This window comes from Tamandua tetradactyla, chromosome 19 (assembly GCF_023851605.1).
Source record: "Tamandua tetradactyla isolate mTamTet1 chromosome 19, mTamTet1.pri, whole genome shotgun sequence".
Lineage (NCBI taxonomy): Eukaryota > Metazoa > Chordata > Mammalia > Pilosa > Myrmecophagidae > Tamandua > Tamandua tetradactyla.
Genome location: NC_135345.1, coordinates 5,800,875 through 5,818,000, shown reverse-complemented (window position 1 = coordinate 5,818,000; position 17,126 = coordinate 5,800,875). Strand labels below are relative to the sequence as shown.

At 49.3% G+C, this 17,126-nt stretch overlaps 2 protein-coding genes across 8 annotated transcripts in view; one reads left to right on the top strand and one right to left on the bottom strand.

Moving 5' to 3' along the window:
- Positions 1-7,925, top strand: part of TBC1D14 (TBC1 domain family member 14) — a 126,321-nt gene extending 118,396 nt beyond the window's left edge. For all 7 annotated transcript variants that reach the window (XM_077136340.1, XM_077136339.1, XM_077136342.1 and 4 more), the window contains 2 exons: positions 4,793-5,051; positions 7,736-7,925. In XM_077136340.1, coding sequence (XP_076992455.1) covers positions 4,793-5,051; positions 7,736-7,801 — 325 coding nt within the window. In that variant the 3' untranslated portion in view covers positions 7,802-7,925. The remainder of the gene's footprint in view (positions 1-4,792; positions 5,052-7,735) is intronic.
- A 6,436-nt stretch (positions 7,926-14,361) lies between these two features.
- CFAP184 (cilia and flagella associated protein 184) lies at positions 14,362-16,601 on the bottom strand. Its single transcript, XM_077136347.1, has one exon. The coding sequence runs from the start codon at positions 16,511-16,513 to the stop codon at positions 14,780-14,782; it is 1,734 nt and encodes a 577-aa protein (XP_076992462.1). The 5' UTR covers positions 16,514-16,601; the 3' UTR covers positions 14,362-14,779.
- Between the last annotated feature and the right edge of the window lie 525 nt (positions 16,602-17,126).

Genomic DNA, 17,126 nt, shown 5'->3' with positions numbered 1-17,126 from the left:
AAAAAAAGGGCACCTTTTCCAGGCTTTTCGAATGGACCTGTGAGGGCTCTCCTTCAGGGTTTATCCATTACAGTGAGTTAGAGCCACTTCAGGCCAAAGTGTAGGGGCCGCCCTGATCCTTTCTGCACGTGTCTTGTCTTGGATATGCACATGGGACCCTGGGAATTTCCTCATTTACAGGGGTGCAGATGTTCCCTCTTCCCTAGGAAACAGTTTCCTCACAGTCTAGACCTTGCAACGTTTGTCCTGCAGCCGGTGGTTCTCTGCCCCAGGCAGCCACTTGATTGTGTTCCAGAATTCTGTGAGAGCTCCGTGAGCTGCCTTCTGCCCGCGAGGCGCGTTCTAGGATAGGGAATCCCTACCAGATAGTGTAGGTCAGACACATGCTCCAGCGTGCGCCCCTGGCTTCCTCTGCTTCCTCTGAGCCAGGGCCAGGGACCCGCACTGGGCGTCGGGCCAGCTCTGGGCCAAGCCAGTGCGGGGTCGGGGCCAGCCAGGGGTCCATGAGTCCCTACCACATTTTTTTGTTTTTGTATGCTGTATGACTGGGTCACATTTCATTATTTTTCCATGTGAGTATCCTGTTATTGCAGTACCATTTGTTGAATTTTTGTTTTGTTGGTTGTGTTTTGTTGGTTTTGCTTGTGTGTTCTTTTTTTGGGGAAGTAGATAGACTGGGAATCGAACCCCGGTCTTCCGTGTGGCAGACGAGAATTCTACTACTGAACTACCTTTGCACCCCCACCACCACCACTTTTAAGTGGCTTTTTTTCCTGATTTGGCAGTGGCTCTGTTACTACAGTGCTTTTACTGTTTTCTGGCGCCATGAGAAACATGTTTCTGTTCTTGCTGATTGTCCAACTCTTCCATAGGGGAGAGGAGCCGTGAAGTAGCTTGACCACAGCGCAGCTCATGAAGTCCGTTCTTGGGGATAATTCTCAGTGTTCATCTTACTGACTTTTCAGTGGCACCTACAGAAACAGCCACCACATGCTCTTGCTGTTTGCCTTCCATTTGCTGCTATGCTCCAGTTTTCTTTGCCAGTCCCACCATATTGTCCGAGGCTCTGTTTTCATGGCTTTAAGTACCATTGGTACATAAACTATCCAAGTTATATCACCTGCCCAGAGCCCTCTCCTGAACTCCACATTCATTTATCCTCTGGGGTGAATGACATCTCGAACTTCACATCTTCAGACCTAACTCTTGGTCTTCCCTTCCAAGCCAGAGATTCCACATCTCCTTAAATGACAACTCCATCCCTTGAAGTGCTGAGCCAGAAACATCCTTGATGCTCTCTCACTTCCTGTAAGAGAAGTCAGCAAATCTTACTGCCTCTGTCTTCAGCATCTGTCTAGAGTCTTCCGACTTAGGCCTACCTGCAGCGCTACCACCCTGGGCTGGACTTTTGTATCTTGCTGTAATGATTGCAGTGGCTTCCCAGCTGGCCTCCCTGCTTCAGCCTGTGTTCCCTTGAGGCTCCTAACCCCGTGGGCCATGGTGACCCTTTTATGTCACTGCTCTGATACAGCCCTCCACTAGCATTCCACTCTACTCGGGATAAAACCTGAATTCTTTCTAGTAACCTGAATAGCTCTACCCATTTGGGGCCCTTTTTTTCCTCACATATCTTCACTTGTTCTCCCCTTGGCCATTTTTTGCTTCAGCCAGCTGCCTCCCTGTTACTCCTTGAACAGGCCAGGTCCACTCACCTCGAGCTTTTGAACTTGCTGTTTCGTCAGTCTGGAATGTTTTCCAGACATGTTCTCATGGCTTGCCGCTTCATCTTCAGGTATTTACAAAATGTCGCTGTCTTAGTCTGTCGGCACTGCTGTGATGAGTGTGCAGGCTGGAAAATGTCGCTGTCTTAGTCTGCCGGCACCGCTGTGGCGAGTGTGCGGGCTGGGTTAAATGGCAAGCATCCACCACCTCTTCGGTTGGGGGCTGGAAGTCCAAAATCAAGGCGTTGGCAAGGCCATGCTCTTTCTCCCGGAGAAGGCAGACTCTGCTGCTGGCAGCTCCCTGCCACATGGTGGCTGCTCTCTCCTCTCTGGCTTCAATTAGGTGACTGCGCCCATGTTTCCTCTCTTTATAAGGCCTCAGACTAAGGGATGAAGATCTTCAAAGGATCTTTTTGCAAATGGGTTCACACGGCAAGAACTCTTATTACGGCTTGAATGTCTTTTGTCAGGGAACAGTCATTTTTTTCAGGGACACATTCCTTAACCATCCTATTTAGAATTGTGCTTGTGTACCCCACACGCACACACACACACACACACACACACAGAGGCAGGCAAATTCTGTTTCTTACCCCTGCTTTTTTTTAAATCACCATCTGACATACTGTATATTTTATTTAATCCCCTCCCGCTCCAGCGTGTATGAACTCCCTCAGGGCAAGAAATGTCTCTTTTGTTCAGTGCTGCACAGCCTCGTCCCCAGGTGACGGCGAGCACCATCTGGCAGGCCACCCCAGATCCTCATTCCCACAGTGCTCTCTGACTGCAGCGCTCTCGCTCATTCCCAGAGGTCAGTTCCTGTCGGAGGGATAAGCCTGTGGAGAACACCCTGCAAGTAGGAACCCAAGAAAATAATGTTGAAAAATTTCTTTTGTTGTTCCTCTCCCTCCTCTTTAACTATACCTACTCTTTATTTCCTGTCGTCTTGTAGTTAAGGCTGAGAAGCTGTAAGAGCTTGGTTTTGAGTCCTGGAAAGCAAGAGATAGTCTAATGAATTAGGTCAGTTTTTTTTCTTCTTCTTATAATACATTAATAAGTGTGTTCTCCACATAGAATTGGGAATTTCTCTAGGTAGGTTGAAAATAAAAACAAAAATCTCTGTCATCTTTCTTGAACAGTATTTTCTAGCCTGGAGTGATGAAACATTTCTTTCTTTTTCATATAAGCAGGGAGCTCACATTGAAGGCTTGTTGTGACCTAAAGTAATATAGTGTGTCGTCCCCCCCCCATGAGGCTTCGCGAGTCCATGGCGTGGCCTGGGCATCAGGGCAGGGGTCGGCAGCCAGGGTCAAAGTCTGACTCTTGCTTAGTGTCTGGGCTCCTGGGCAGTTTAGTATGTTGTCCTGAGGCTCGGTTCCCTCAGGTGACACGGAGATAAAAGACCCACCTCTTTTATTTGCCTGGCTGCGCCTGAGACCTCTTTCAGGGAACCCCAATGGGTACCAGGCATGGCCCACGGCAGGTCTTTGTGCCGTCAGATTTATGGGTGTAAGGGCTTTCCATTCCCTCACCTGAGTCAGAGGAAACCTACATGGTTAGGCCTTCCTCAAATATCTGAGACTTCTCCACTACTAAGGTGGATTGCCAGGGAATAGTGTCTTAGTTAGCAGCTGGCTGATGTGTTGCTGCAGGCCCCTAAGCTGAAGGAGTGTCTCATTCTAGGGCCCAGTGTCCTGCCAGTGGAGAGTTCAGAAGGAAGGGCCTCCAGTCGTCCACTGCAGACACGAAGTCCATGTCCATGAGGCTGTGGAGCACATTTACATAGTGTGGGGTGTTTTTCTGATGGATTTATTATAGAAAAATCACTGTTTTCATTTCTTGAAAAATAGTCATGCTCCCAAAAGTTTAATGACCAAGCCATTCCCCCGGAATGAAACCAGCATCTGGGCTGCAGGTGTTTTCAGGGGCCTCGTGCTGTCTCGACAGATGGTCCAGGACCTAATGAAATGCTGAAGTCACGGAAGAGCCTTCAAAGCTCGGATAGGGACCGTCACTTACAGTGGGTCCTGTCCTGATGGCAGGAATGGTGTTGAGAACCACTGACATCTGTGAGCTCCTCAAGGAGATCAGGACGTAATTGACCCACTTATTTATTCAGCCAAGACTGCCAGATACTATACTTCTAGACACCGAGGACGAAGGGAAATTGGATGGGGTCCTGCTCTTGATAGTCCACGGTGGAAGACAGGAGTAAGCGAGCAAGTACCTGTGAAGCACCAGGGTAGAGGGGAGCCTGGTGGGGACTGTGCCACCCAGAGCAGGGAGGAGCATTCCGGGTCTAGGGGTCAGGAGACTTCTCCCAGAGTCACGCTGGGGCCATGTCTCATGGGTGAGGTGGGAGGAGGGATTCCCCAAGAGTCAGTTTGGCCACATCTCTGTCTTGTGACAGTGCCAGGTTCCAGGTTGGAGGGGCTCCCACCTAGTGAGACAGTTTATCACTCAGGATTGTATCTGTTTGGTGGTTTCGGTCATGATCATCACGTTTTTTTAAGGGAACACATATCTGTCTGAAATATTTCACTTTTCTGTCTGCTTTGCTTTGCTAAGTATAAGGTGGTTAAATCATTTATTGGGGAACATTTCCTTTTCCTTTGCTGACCCCTGTTGGGGAAAAAGTACACAGTGCTCTTGAGAAGCTGCATGCACAAGTGCCTGCCGAGCCAGGATCTGCAGGCTGTCCCCTCCCCCTGACCTCAAGGCTGTAAGCTCTGGGCTGTGAGGGCAGGTGCCCAGGCTGTCTTATTCAACACGGGGTCCAGTGCCTACCCAGAGTGAGCACAGCAAAGAGTGCTTGATAAATAATTATTGGATGAAGAAGTAATTTAGAAATTGTATTCTACTGGAGATTCTATATGTAAGCTGACAATGCTGTGTTTTAAAATTTAATTTAAGTTGGCCTTCAAAATGAGTGTTGCCCTCCCGCCCCAACCCCCAGCAGTACCTAAGTGTGACAGCAACTAACTCAGAGAGCGTTCTGAACAGATTCAGATGGATTCATGGTTCTTTCACGTACCATCCAAAATCTGAACAATTCAAACTTTTCTTGCCAGGATCTTTACCTTGTATAGTAAATCTCTGCCACTGGATTTGGCCTGTCGGATTTGGGACGTATTCTGTCGTGATGGGGAAGAGTTTCTGTTCCGCACTGCCCTGGGGATCCTGAGACTGTTTGAGGACATCTTGACTAAGATGGATTTCATCCACATTGCCCAGTTCCTCACCAAGTTGCCAGAGGATTTGCCTTCAGAAGAATTCTTTGCTTCCATTGCTGCCATCCAGATGCAAAGTCGAAACAAAAAGTGGGCTCAGGTAAATGGGTGTTCTTGTTCTCTTTTATCCATGGCACAGAGTGGCACCATGTTTAAATGCTCTTTGAGGAAACAGCGATCATTCAGGATGGCTAGAAATGGTTAGAATGGTTTTGAGGCCTGATGCTGCATGAGTGCTCACGGGCAAGTCATTTACTGTCTGGGTTCCTATCAGATGGTGGTTAAAAGGGTAACAGATAATAAAAGCTTTCCCACCTATTCCTCAGTGACTTTGGGAAGGTCAGAACTGCTCATTTGCCACCATGACCCCACGTTAGAAAGCATTTTGTAAGTGTCCTATTTGGTGCTAATTTGTCACAAGGGAAGGTTTTCCTCTCTCCCTTGGCTATTCTCCCTTGGTGCCCATTCTTCCCCTCTCTCCTCTCGCCACTGCCTGCTTGCTCTCTTCGGCAGAAGGCCCCTTTTCTGTTGGCGGCTGTTGGGAAGGCACACTGTTGCTGTGATGTGGCGTTGGGTAATAAATGGGATGCTTCCTTGGCTTTATGAGTTTAGGAGGTAGGGAGCATTGGTTTGTGCCTTGTGAGTTGCAGTTCTGAATCATTGAATGCGCTCAGCTCCTGTGTGAGCAGGACTGACTGAGGTGCAAGGGAAAAGCCTTTCTCAGGTGAGTGAATAGGTGGGCAGTACAAACTGAAAATGTGGGGCCCTTTGTTCAAAAATTTTAAGATAGTGACAGCAGAGCATTAAACTGTGAAGGGACCTGAGAGCGAGGCTCTGTGTGACTGCGCAGGTCGAGTGCTCACACAGCTGGCCCTGTGTATGGAGGGGTATGCTCTGGCATCTTCCGTGACTCAGTTGCTCATAGTGGTTTTCTAAGGTAACTGCAGAAAGCCCAGTACTTTCCTGATGGACTTTGTTCAGCAAGGAGGGATTCTTATTACCTTGACCTTCCCACTCTCTTTTTTTTTAATTGACAAAACATAAAAACATACAAACATGAACATTCCATTCTTGGTATATAATCAGTGACTCACAACACCACCACACAGCTGTATACTTATCACCACAATCACTTCTCAGAACATCTGCATCACTCCAGAAAAAGAAAAAAGAAAAAACTTAAGCACACGATACCCCCCACCCCCTCTCTCATTGACCACCAGTGTTTCCATCTACCCAATATATTTTAACCTTTGTCCCCCCTATTTTTTTCATACCCCTCACTACTCCCTCTTATTGATCACCAGTATTCCAGTCCACTCAAGCTACTCTAACATTTGTTTCCCCTATTATTTATTCACTTCTAATCCGTATGTTTTACTCATCTGTCCATACTGTAGATAGAAGGAGTATCAGACCCAAAGCTTCCACAATCACACAGTCACTTTGCAAAAGCTGTATCATTATACAGTCATCCCCAAGACACATGGCCGCTGACACACAGCTCCACGGCCTCAGGAACCTTCCCACTCTCGCAGTCCCAGAGCTGCTGGTCTTCCTTTCCACCTCTCTTTCTCTGTTGCTTTCCTGTAAGACAGAGGCTCGTTCAGTTGCTCGAGCAGTTTTTATACAGCTCCTGGAAACATGCACATTTTTCTACAGCTCTGGTATCCATGCACATTTTTCCACAGCTGTAGGACACATACACATTTTTCTATAGCTCCGGGGTATGTGCATAGTTTTTCACAGATCCAGGGCAGATGCATATTTTTCTACTGTTCTGATACAGGTGCACATTTTTCTATAGCTCTGGGACAGGTGTATATTTTTTTTAGCCCTGGGGCACGTGTGCACGTACATTTTTCTTAAATGCTGTGCTTAGGTGGAAGCACTAGTGAGCTTTTCAGAACAAGTGCACATTTACTTGGAGGCAGAGAGAGGGACTTCTGTCTTCCTTTATTCCTTCTGGGCAAGTTACTTTAAACCTACATAAAGTGAATATGCCTCACCCCATGTGGGTTGTAATTAAATTACAGGATGTAGTGCCTGGCACTGGGTGTTTGGGTGACACAAGGATTCTGTTGGTTTTGGAATCAGACGTATCTGGTCTGTGCTGTTTGACCTTCAGCAGGTGGCTCCTCTGAGCCTAGAGGTCTCAGCCTCTGAAGACTGCTGTGGGAACTGACACGATCTATGTACCCAGGGTCTAGACGTGTGGAGTGGGTCAGCAGGAGGGCACTACTGTTCTCCCATTGTTGTGGTTACACACTCACAGGGAGATGTGATACTTAAAAAATTAAAAGTGTTAATGAAGAGCTGTGAGAGCCTGGAGGAGAAGCTAAGGAGCTTTCCCATTGAGAAAGCTCAGGAAGGCGTGAGAAAAGAGATGATTCCTTGGCAGGGCCTTCGGGGAGGGCTGATACACTGGTGGAGAGCAGGGACAGGGTAATGGGTGACAGCTGTGGAGGCAGGGGAGTGTGGTGGGCCTCTGGGGGTGGGTGCCTCAGCTTGGGTAGTGGAAAGTGAAGGAGGTGGAGCCAGACTGTGTGAGGAGGAGAACCCCCTGCCCTGGAGTTAGCCAGCAATTGTGGGGTCAGATTCCCATGTGAGAGAGGCCAGTCTGGATGCAGGTGTGGGAATGGGCCAGATGCAGAAAGAGGTCTGAGATGGGGGTGCTGGGAGGCCAATTGGGAGGTGGCTGTGGCTCTGTCACCGACCTGTCACTGCCCCTGTGTTCAGTATGTGCTGCGGATTAACCCCAGACGCCTCCCCTGTCATCCCCAGGTGCTGACTGCATTGCAGAAAGACAGCCGGGAGCTGGAAAAGGGAAGCCCGTCTCTCAGGCACTGAGGCTGCAGGTGTAACTTGGGCTCAGCGTGGAAGCGGCTCTCCCAGTAGCGCTGTCTTGATTCAGACTGACGCTCCAGCAGCCAAGAAGAGCAGGGCTCCTTTGTTTTTGATTCCTGGCACTCGAGTTGGCCTTAAACAAAACAAACAAAAACAATCTTTCAGAGAATTATACCCAGGCTTAGCCTTAAGGAGCTCAGTGGAATGGTGAGCTCAGATTGCGGGACCACCCAGTGCTCTCTCCACAGGTCAGATTAGGGCAGTGGCTAACTTCCCTCCTTTGTTTCAGCAAAAGTTAATTAAATGGTCATGCTTTTATGTCAACTACTGGAAAGTACCTCACAGTCTTTCTTAGCCAAGATGCATGAGAAATGTTACTTGGGGACCTCAGAGATTTTAATGGCTCATCTTTACAGATTTTAGGTAAGAATGAGATTGATGATTCCATTACCAAGGTGATCTTTCTGGAGCTGAGGTCATATTTTAAAAACCCACCTACCAAAGTTAATGCTCAAGGAAAATGGGCTTTCGTCAAGAAATGGCTGAAGGTGCTCGGGGGCTCCCTGGAAAGTGCCCTACCTTTGGGCCTTGGCGGAATCACCACATGATGGCCTCATTGGGCCGGACCTGCCTGGCTCGCCTCGAGACTGCTCTTAGGAGCAGTGGGGAAAGGACTATGCAGGTCGGCCGCTTCTTGCACCCTGCGCATCCCTGTGGAGGCCAGGGTATTGGAGGTGTGGGCCTGGAGAAGGCCTGGTGTTGGGGGCTGCTCCCTCCATGCTGACGGGATGTCCTTTGCCTTGCCACCTGAACACCTGCAGCATTCCTGAGTGCCAGCAATTCTCTCCTCAGGCATTCGGCTTTAAGGTGTTGCTTCAAAACCCATCTTAAGTACCAAGGAGTAAAGCACACCTAACAAACAAACCTAATAGTCCCAGCCTAGTCAGAATTCTCAACTTCTATACCTTCAGCTTGTCCCTGTTTTTGCTGATTTTTTTTCCAAGTTCATTAGGAAAATTTTTGTTGTAGTTTTTCCCTGACTTATTTTGGGAACTTTGTATTATGAACTTTGCTTATCCACAAAAGAGTGACCAGACTTTGCCCAGTACAGTTGAAAGGACAGGCAGTTGTCTGTGGAAGAGGTCCCTAGGAGCCACACGTTGGAGTGCTGGCTTTTGGGGGTACTAGGGAAACAGAGGCAGAGGATGCTGCTGGTCATCCAGGGGTGCCCAGGGCAGCCAGCCCTAAGCTCCCCCACCCCCCAGGGATGTGCCTGCGCTCAGTCTAGTTTCTGATGCTCTGACAGTGCAGCAGGAACAAAGAGACTGGGCCGGGGTGGGGGTGGGGTGGAAAGCCTGATTGTGTCTGCCAGACCAGAAGGATGCGTCCAGGTGCGGTAGCAAGTCGGAGAGTCTGGGGTTGTCCTCATGCCCTCCAGACCACCTCTTTGTGGTTTTCCCTGAAACATCCTTTCTGTCCTGTCCTGAATTCTCTGGGGAGGCTGCGGGACGTGATGGTTCCACTTCCTGTCTTGGCCTTTGAATGCTGGCTGGCCTGGCCTCTTTGGGGAGGCATGCTGCTTTCCCTGGAGCTCTTGGCAGCCCTCCAGCTTGGCCACTCCCTGACGCCGAGATGGTGAATGTGACCCAGGCTGGGGCGGGCATGGCAGGCAATGGACGGCGTATCTCATGCATCCTGCATTCCTCGCGGATCTACTGAATTTTGTTCCATGACTTAGGCTTTTTGTTCTTTAGAGATGTATATATTTTCTTACTGTACATAAAGATGTTCCTTAAGTCATGACAGAAAGTGATGCAATGAGGGGCTTTGTGCAGTTTGTTCAGAATGCGTTTGTGGGATTTCACATGTATTCAAAACTCAGCTCTTAAGGGTTTTGGTCAAATGGTTTGACATAAATCTCTCTGATAGCACCATTTATGCATTGAATTTTGAAACAGGATTCCGTGCCAACCTTGGAATGCTTACCAAGGCTTTAGCTCGGAGAAAAGTTGCCATGGCCTGTTGAGGACTGCGTGAGGGCTTCCTTAGTGTGACGTGTCCTCTTCAGGGTGAGAGGGACAGGCCCCAGCCCCGGGTTGGGCACCCTTTCTGCAGATAGCTGCTCGAGAGTGCAGTCAGGCTTCTCTTCTTGTCGCTACGGTGTAGGGAAACTGGAAACAAGTTTGGAAATGCTGCATTCCTTGGGAAGCCTGCATTTTCCACTTTACATGCCATTGAGTTTTCAGAACCTAAGACTTCAGACTTGGGACCTTTGTGCAACTTGCACTTTACAGTGGAGAGCTGTGTCTTCCACCCATCACTGGAATCTCGTTTAGAAACAATGTTCACTTTAAAAGGGACTTTTTAACTGCTCAGTTTTTGACTCTTTTAAATAGTTTGCTGATAAGACAATTCCTGATAACACTTGCTACATATCATGTTCTAATTGCTTGTACAGTTAACCTTAATTTTATTAAGTAAGTGTATTAAACTAGGACTTTTTGAATTGTAAATATGTGGTTTTATTAAATAAAAGTCATGTAAAATTGTTACTTATGTTCAGTTGTAGTTTTACGTAAAGTTGAAGTCCCCACCTTGAAGCATGGCAGAAATTTGTCTTTGAACATTATGCTGTTTGAATATTTCTAAATCCACTTACCAAGCTCTGTTAAAACAAAATGTGTGGTCATTTAGTCAAAGAATTTGGGAGATCAGTGCAGCCCTTCCAAGAAGAAGGGGAGCCCTGAGCCTGTCCCCAACTCCTCCCCTCCAGCCTGCTCTTTGCTGTCCTGTCTCCTGTCCCTGCTTCCCCGCCTGCCCTCATGTCTGCCTCACACACGTGCCCTCCTTTGCTGGGCGTGTGGGCGGCTATCACGCCCCTGCACTCCCACTGCCTTATCCTTGTTCCACTGTACAGTCACTCCTTTCTTGGGCCAGTTGCTGGGCAGAGAGCTTTCATCCTGATCTTTGGAACCTTTACAGAAGGTTCTGCTTTCACTTTCATTTATGTCTCCCTGTCTACCAGGACAGTTCTTAATTGTCCTCCAAGACTCTCACCTGAGCAGACTCTGCCACCCTCCTGTGTCCCCACCAGGCCTCCTGGCACCTTTGATGTAGAACTTTTCGCACATCCTTGTCCATCTCCCCCAGTGGACTGAACAGCTTGGGGGGTGGGAGTCAGCCCCAGCACAGTACACAGAACAGTTGTCATCTTTCCCACAAGCGGGCTGCCTTGACTCTGGGGCGTTGCTGTCCCCACTCTTCGCAGGCTGCACGGCACCATGGCAGATTGGCGTGCCTGATGGTGACGGTCCTCACTGACGGCTGATTGCTATGCCACTCCATCAGGCCCTGTCTGAGGGCTTTCCGAGAAGTACTGCATATACTCTCTACAACGCTTGGCGGGAGATATTACTGCTCCCATCTCAAAGATGTGACCCAGAGACGTTGAGCGATTTGCCCAGACTCCTGTAAGTCAGTACACAGCAGAGCTGGGCTTCAGACTTGGCTTTGTGACTCCTGAGCCCTTTTCTCAGAAACACCTCACTTGATAAAAGCTGTTTGCTTTGGGGCCTTTGAAAGTCGAAGATTCCTCCTCCAGCTCTAATCTCAACCCCAAATGCAGGATTTGGGGTGAGGCCTAGATTCATGTATTCACCTGATCATCTTTTGTGTACAAGGTCGTCTTCTGTGCTCCACAGCCACGGTGGGTGGTTCCATGGGGAGACATAGGAGCTGTGGGACTTTGTTCAGAAGAGATGGTACAGATGCCTCAAATGTGAACCCATGGAAAGGGTAGGCCTTGGACTTGTTCCTCGCAGTGCCCCTAACTAGGGTGGTTGCAGTTCAAAAACCACCACCTCAGGTGTAGAGTAGGCCATGAAGGCACAAAAGAAGGAGTGAAACCTCGTACCAGAACTGGGGTCAGGAGTAGGTGATGCCCCCTTCTTGAACCCTGAGATGAGCTGTGGCTCACCAAGTGGGAAGCGGACAGGGGAAGGGCAAGCCCAGCAACAGGGAGGCATGAGAAGGAGGGCAAGTTCTCAAAGGGGACAATGTGAAGACTTCAAGGAACTGGTGGGCTTTTAGGGGGAATCAGTGGATCTGCTTTGCATGGTGCCAAATATGTATTCTAATATCTGCTCATGTCACTGCCTGCTCACCCAGGAACCCAACCATGGTTTAAAGTGCTCCCAGATATTTTTTGAGAATTGCAGTGGGGTCTCATACCAGCTACATGCCTCTGGCTTATTCTGCTCAGGCCTCTTTGTGGGTACCATCCACTGCCACCCCTGTAGCCGGCTTGCTCTGGTGTAGGGCTGCTTCACTGGGCACAGTCATGTTGAGACCCTGTCTCCCAGGGCTACCTGCCAAAGCCCTCTTCCCCAGGGTGCCTGAGAAGGGCTGGGTTCCCTATGGGGAAGGAGGGGCACTGACCAGAATTTTTCCCAAGCAGCACAGCAAAACGAGTGATCCCAGATTTTAGAAGCATTGCTCTTGATCCCAGAGTCTCAGATGTTTTCTTACACATTGCTCCTTTAGCTTCTTGCTCCTGCTCCAGAGCGCCAAACAAAAATAAACCCAAGATTAAGGTGTAGTTTATCAGGTGTTTAAGAACGAGTTCTGGAGTTAAGTCTTGAAGCCAACCATTGCTGTTTAAGAGCTCTGGGATCTTAAAGAATTTGCTTAAATTTTCTAAGCCTCATTTACCTTTTCTGTAACCAAAGTTCAAAAAGGGTCCTGAGCTTTTGAGGATTAAACAAAATAAGATATTGAACTAATTGTATCATTAAAAAAACAAAAATAAAAAGCTTTATCATAGCTAATGAAACTCATAGCCTTCTCATTAAACTTTTAGTACCTGGCACTTTTGGTGAATTTCATGAATTAGGAAAAAAAAAAAGGAATTTCGCCTCCTAAATACATGTTCAGTGAAGAAAATTTGGAAATACAGAAAAGCAAGAAGTAGAAAATAAAAATTACTCATAATTCCACCACCCAGAGAGAAGAGCTGCTGTTTACATTTCATTCCGAAATTTTTCTCATGCAAAAAATTTTTTGTATGCAGTATGGCAGGGTCACATTTCATTATTTTTCCATGTGAGTATCCCAGTATTGCAGCACCATTTTTTGGTTGCTTTTGTTTTTTTGGAAGTGCATGGACCAGAAATAGAACCTGGGTCTCCTGCATGGTGCCATTGAACTATCTTTGCATCCCCTTCTCATACAAATTTATCCCCACTTTACAAACAAGTAGTTTGAAGCTTAGTTGAAGTGTTTTGTCCCAGGTCCCAATATTATAATGAAAGCCATTTGCATCTCTGCCACTTCACTTGGAAGCCTCCAGTGGGCTAGTACTGCTTTTCGTTTGCGGCATAAAGAAAACAAAGTTCCGTTTGTCAGTGTTTAATTACTACTTTCTCTTTGGCCTTGATGAAGGAGGTAGGGGAAGAAAAAAAAATCTGTAGAAGAGTAGAATGGAAGCAGAAAGTTAACACATTTTCCTCATTATTAGAATTGTGGCTTGATTAAGTCTGGTGTTATCAAGTAAGTGTATTCAAGCTGTGGACATTGAAGAACTTTTAATCTACCTTCACTGACTTCAAAGGGCACCATTTTAGAAAAGGAGATGAAGTTGCCTGAAGTTACTGGAATGTTCTACCCCAAAGTTTTTGAACACTCTTGGGACCAGGTGAGGTGTCTGCCCAGAGTGGGGTTTCTACCATTCTTAGGGTATCTAGCACCAAAAAAAGAGATCATCCTTCTTAGGGTCCAGTTAAGTTAAGGACTAAAAGAATCTCTTAATCCCAAGTCTGAACATTTCAAGATGAAACTCATAATTGAGAGGAAGTGAAAGCAAGTCCCTAGCTCCAAAAGCATCAAAGAAAACTGAAAATGTTGGTCACTGCTCCAGGTTGTTAAGCAAACAGACCTATCGTGTATTTAGTATTTAATATTTTAATATTTGATAGTGACATTACGTGTGCAGGGCCCTGTTGGCAAGATCCAAAAATAACTTGTTTTTTAAAAAGAGGCTTATGGACATTCAGCAATAACTGTTCCATATACTTCTCACCTGGCAAATACCCAATGCAGTCATTATTTTGTTTTTACTGGAAAAAAGAATTTCACTTTTCTGTACAGAGCAGTGCATTCTTTTAGACGATCCCAGAAACAGCCGGGAGAGAACTGAAATCTATCACTGAGCGTGAAACAAACCACGACTGAGCCTCCTTTCCCTGAAAAAGAGACGAAGGAACTTTAGCTCCTTTTCCTAGTTTTATCAATTCTTCTATTTTGTGGATTTTTTAAAATATTCCAGAAACTAGTGCTAGTTACTAACAAATCAATTTAAGTCATTTGGGGAATAGTCTAATTGGTGAAGTTAAAAAAAATTTTTTATTCAACATAACATACAAACACAAACATTCTTACCATATGATCATTCCATTTTTGATAATCAACTCACAATATCATCACATAGTTGTATATTCATCATGATCATTTCTTAGAACCTTTGCATCGAATTGGTGAACTTTTAATTGAGACAACTGACCCAAGACTACACATTCAAAGGCAATTTAATAGTTGGCTTCACGTGCGGGAATTTTTCCATAGCCTAGCACTCCTCCATGTGAAAGAGGGACAGTACTCCTTAGTATGAAGTCCTTCAAATGGCAGAATTGCTCAGGTATAAAGGTCTTCTGTTACCTTTTTAGGAGACGTCAGGCCCATTAAGTCATCCCTGGATGATTTCTCTGGACTTATTTTGGTGAACCCCATCTGCAACTGAGTGCAAACCCAATTTTGCATTCAACACTGATTTGGAAGCTGAAAAATCAGTATACATACAAAATATCATTCCATTCTGAATGTCATCAGCCTTTGGCAGAATGGCAGCAAATGGAGAGTGAGAGTTAGTGAAGGATAAAGTTGGTTGAGATGGAAAAAAGTTCTACCGGCTCTCCTTATTCACCATTGTCAAGAGGGGAGAAAGGCCTTGGCTTCCCTGATCTTCTGCTTCACACCTCTGCAGGACAGAGCCAGGCCAGCGTGATGGTGCTTCAGGGACTCTAAGCGCTGGTTGAGCAGGTCAGTCTTGTCCACCTTTTCTTCCAAGTCCCGGAGAAGTGTTTCTTTGCCAAGAAGCCCGCACTTCTGATTCAGCTTGACATTGTCAATCCGCAGTCTGTCTCGGGCTTGCTTCGTCTTGGTCAGGATGTCCCGCTTTAGGGCCACCTTGGCCTCGATTTCTGCGAGCTGGGCCTTTTTGTACGTGTTCTCGATCTCCATAAAGTGTAACTTTTCCTTCACGTGGGTTATTACCTGCACATTGTTGGTGACCTTGCTGCGCAGTTTTAGGAGTTCCTCATTCCGCTCCTCAACTTTCTCATTGAACGTTTGGTTCTCGATCTTAAGCTGCTCGAAATCGATTAGGAGCAGACCCTCCGTCAGGTCTTCCTGGGCCCGCATCCTGGTTTCAAAGTGCACCAGGCTTTGCTTCAGCTGCACGTTCTCCAGCCTCACAGCACTCATCTCCTTCTCCTTCTTATCCTCCAAGGCCTGGATTTGCTCCACCTCCCGCAGAGCCACCTGACGGCCACCCTGCATCCGACAGCTGCCCATGGCCTGCATCACCACCTGCTTCTTGAGGGCTTGGAAGGCTCGCCACTCCTTCTCCACCCTGGCAAGCTTTTGCTGGCAGTGCTGCTTCAGCTGGTCCAGCTCCTGGTGGTACCAGTCCAGGTCGTCTGCCTCTTGCTTCCTCAGCTCCTCCAGCATGGCCAGATAGCGCAGGTACTGCTGCTCTTTCTCCGGGGCCTCTGGCTCCAGGCCCTTGTCAGGCACTTCAGCCGCATCCAGGCCCTTCTTCTTGCGCAGTGCTTCGTAAATCTTATGCTGCAGGTACAGGTTGTAGCGCTGGTAGCGGCCGCGCTCAGTCAGGAGGGTGCGGTACTGCTCCAGGAGCTCGGTGCGCAGCTGCTGCTCCTGCTCCTTCTGCACCTCCTCAGACCAGCTCCGCTCCTTGTCCTCATCTTCGTCCTCATCCTCGATGGTTAGGTCCAGACTTTTGCCTTCGCCCTCAAATTTCACCTGGCTTTTTTCCCCACCCCTTCCTTCAGCGTCCTCACTCTGTTCCTCCACCTTTCCATCCTCCTCCTCCTCGTCCTCCTCCTCCTCGTCCTCCTCCTCCTCCTTCGCTTCCTCCTCCTGTTTTTCTTTCTCAGCCTCCCGGACTGGCGCGACCTCTCCCCAGATGACCCTGGACAGAAGCGGGTCTTCTTTTTTCCTCGCCCCGTGCTCCTCTTCCTCCTCTCCTTCCTCTTCCTCCGCCCCCTCCTCCCTCTTCCCCACCTCGTCCTTCAACTCCTCCGGCCCAACTTCAGATCCCGTCTTGGGGAGCTCCTCAGAGGGCTGCACCTCAGTCCCGGTTTCGGCCGGTTCCCCTGGCTCGGCCTCGGACTCCGCCGGCTCCTCGGGCCCCACAGCAGCCGCAGCCTCGGGAGCCACCGGCCCCTCCCCGGGCTCGTCCTGTTCAGCCGCGGCGCCCATCTCCGACGCCTCTACGGCCGCAACCTCGGGCTGCGGCTCCGCGGGCTCCGCTGGGGTCTGGAGGCTAGTGCTGGAGTGGAAGCCCGGCAGCCGCGAGGCCAGGCTTTCCACATCTCCGTCTTCTCCCACGGCGTCCCTGTTGATCACAGAGCGGTCCTGCATCTCCCAACCGCTCAGTGAGAGCCGCGGATCCCGGCTGCAGACTATTAGGTTTCCAGGGGCAACCGCGCGCGTGGACGCTGGACCCGACGATTGGCCGGGAGTGAGCCCGACGCCCCGCCCCCGCTCCCCGCCTCCCTCTTAGAGAAGGCCAATGGGAGGCCGCAAACGAACAAGGATCGGAACTGATTGGAAGAGGGTGTGGGCTCGCGCCCCGGGGGGCGTGGCTCGCCGCGCAGGCCTCCCTGCCGCCCGTTTCTCACCTCCCACCCTGGGGCGGGGCGTCGGGGAAACGCCGGCGTGGGCGGCTGTGGCCTGCGCGAGAGTCTAGTGGGCCGCGCAGGCGCGGAGGCGCGAGGCGGGCCTCCGCGCGGGGCGCCTGCGCGATGCGGCGGAGCGACGGCGGCGGCGGCGGCGGCGGCGCCCAGGCCGGGCCGGATGGCGCCTGCGTGCTGAGGCAGGTCGGGGCCCGGCTGGCTGGCTCCGGCGGCGCCTGGGCGGGGACGGCCGCGGTGGCGGCGGCCGGTGGCGGCGGCGGCGGCGGTTGTTCGTGCGTGGTGGCGGCGGGCGCTGGGGGCGGCGGCGGGGCGCTGACGCCGGGCTCCGCCTCAGCGGC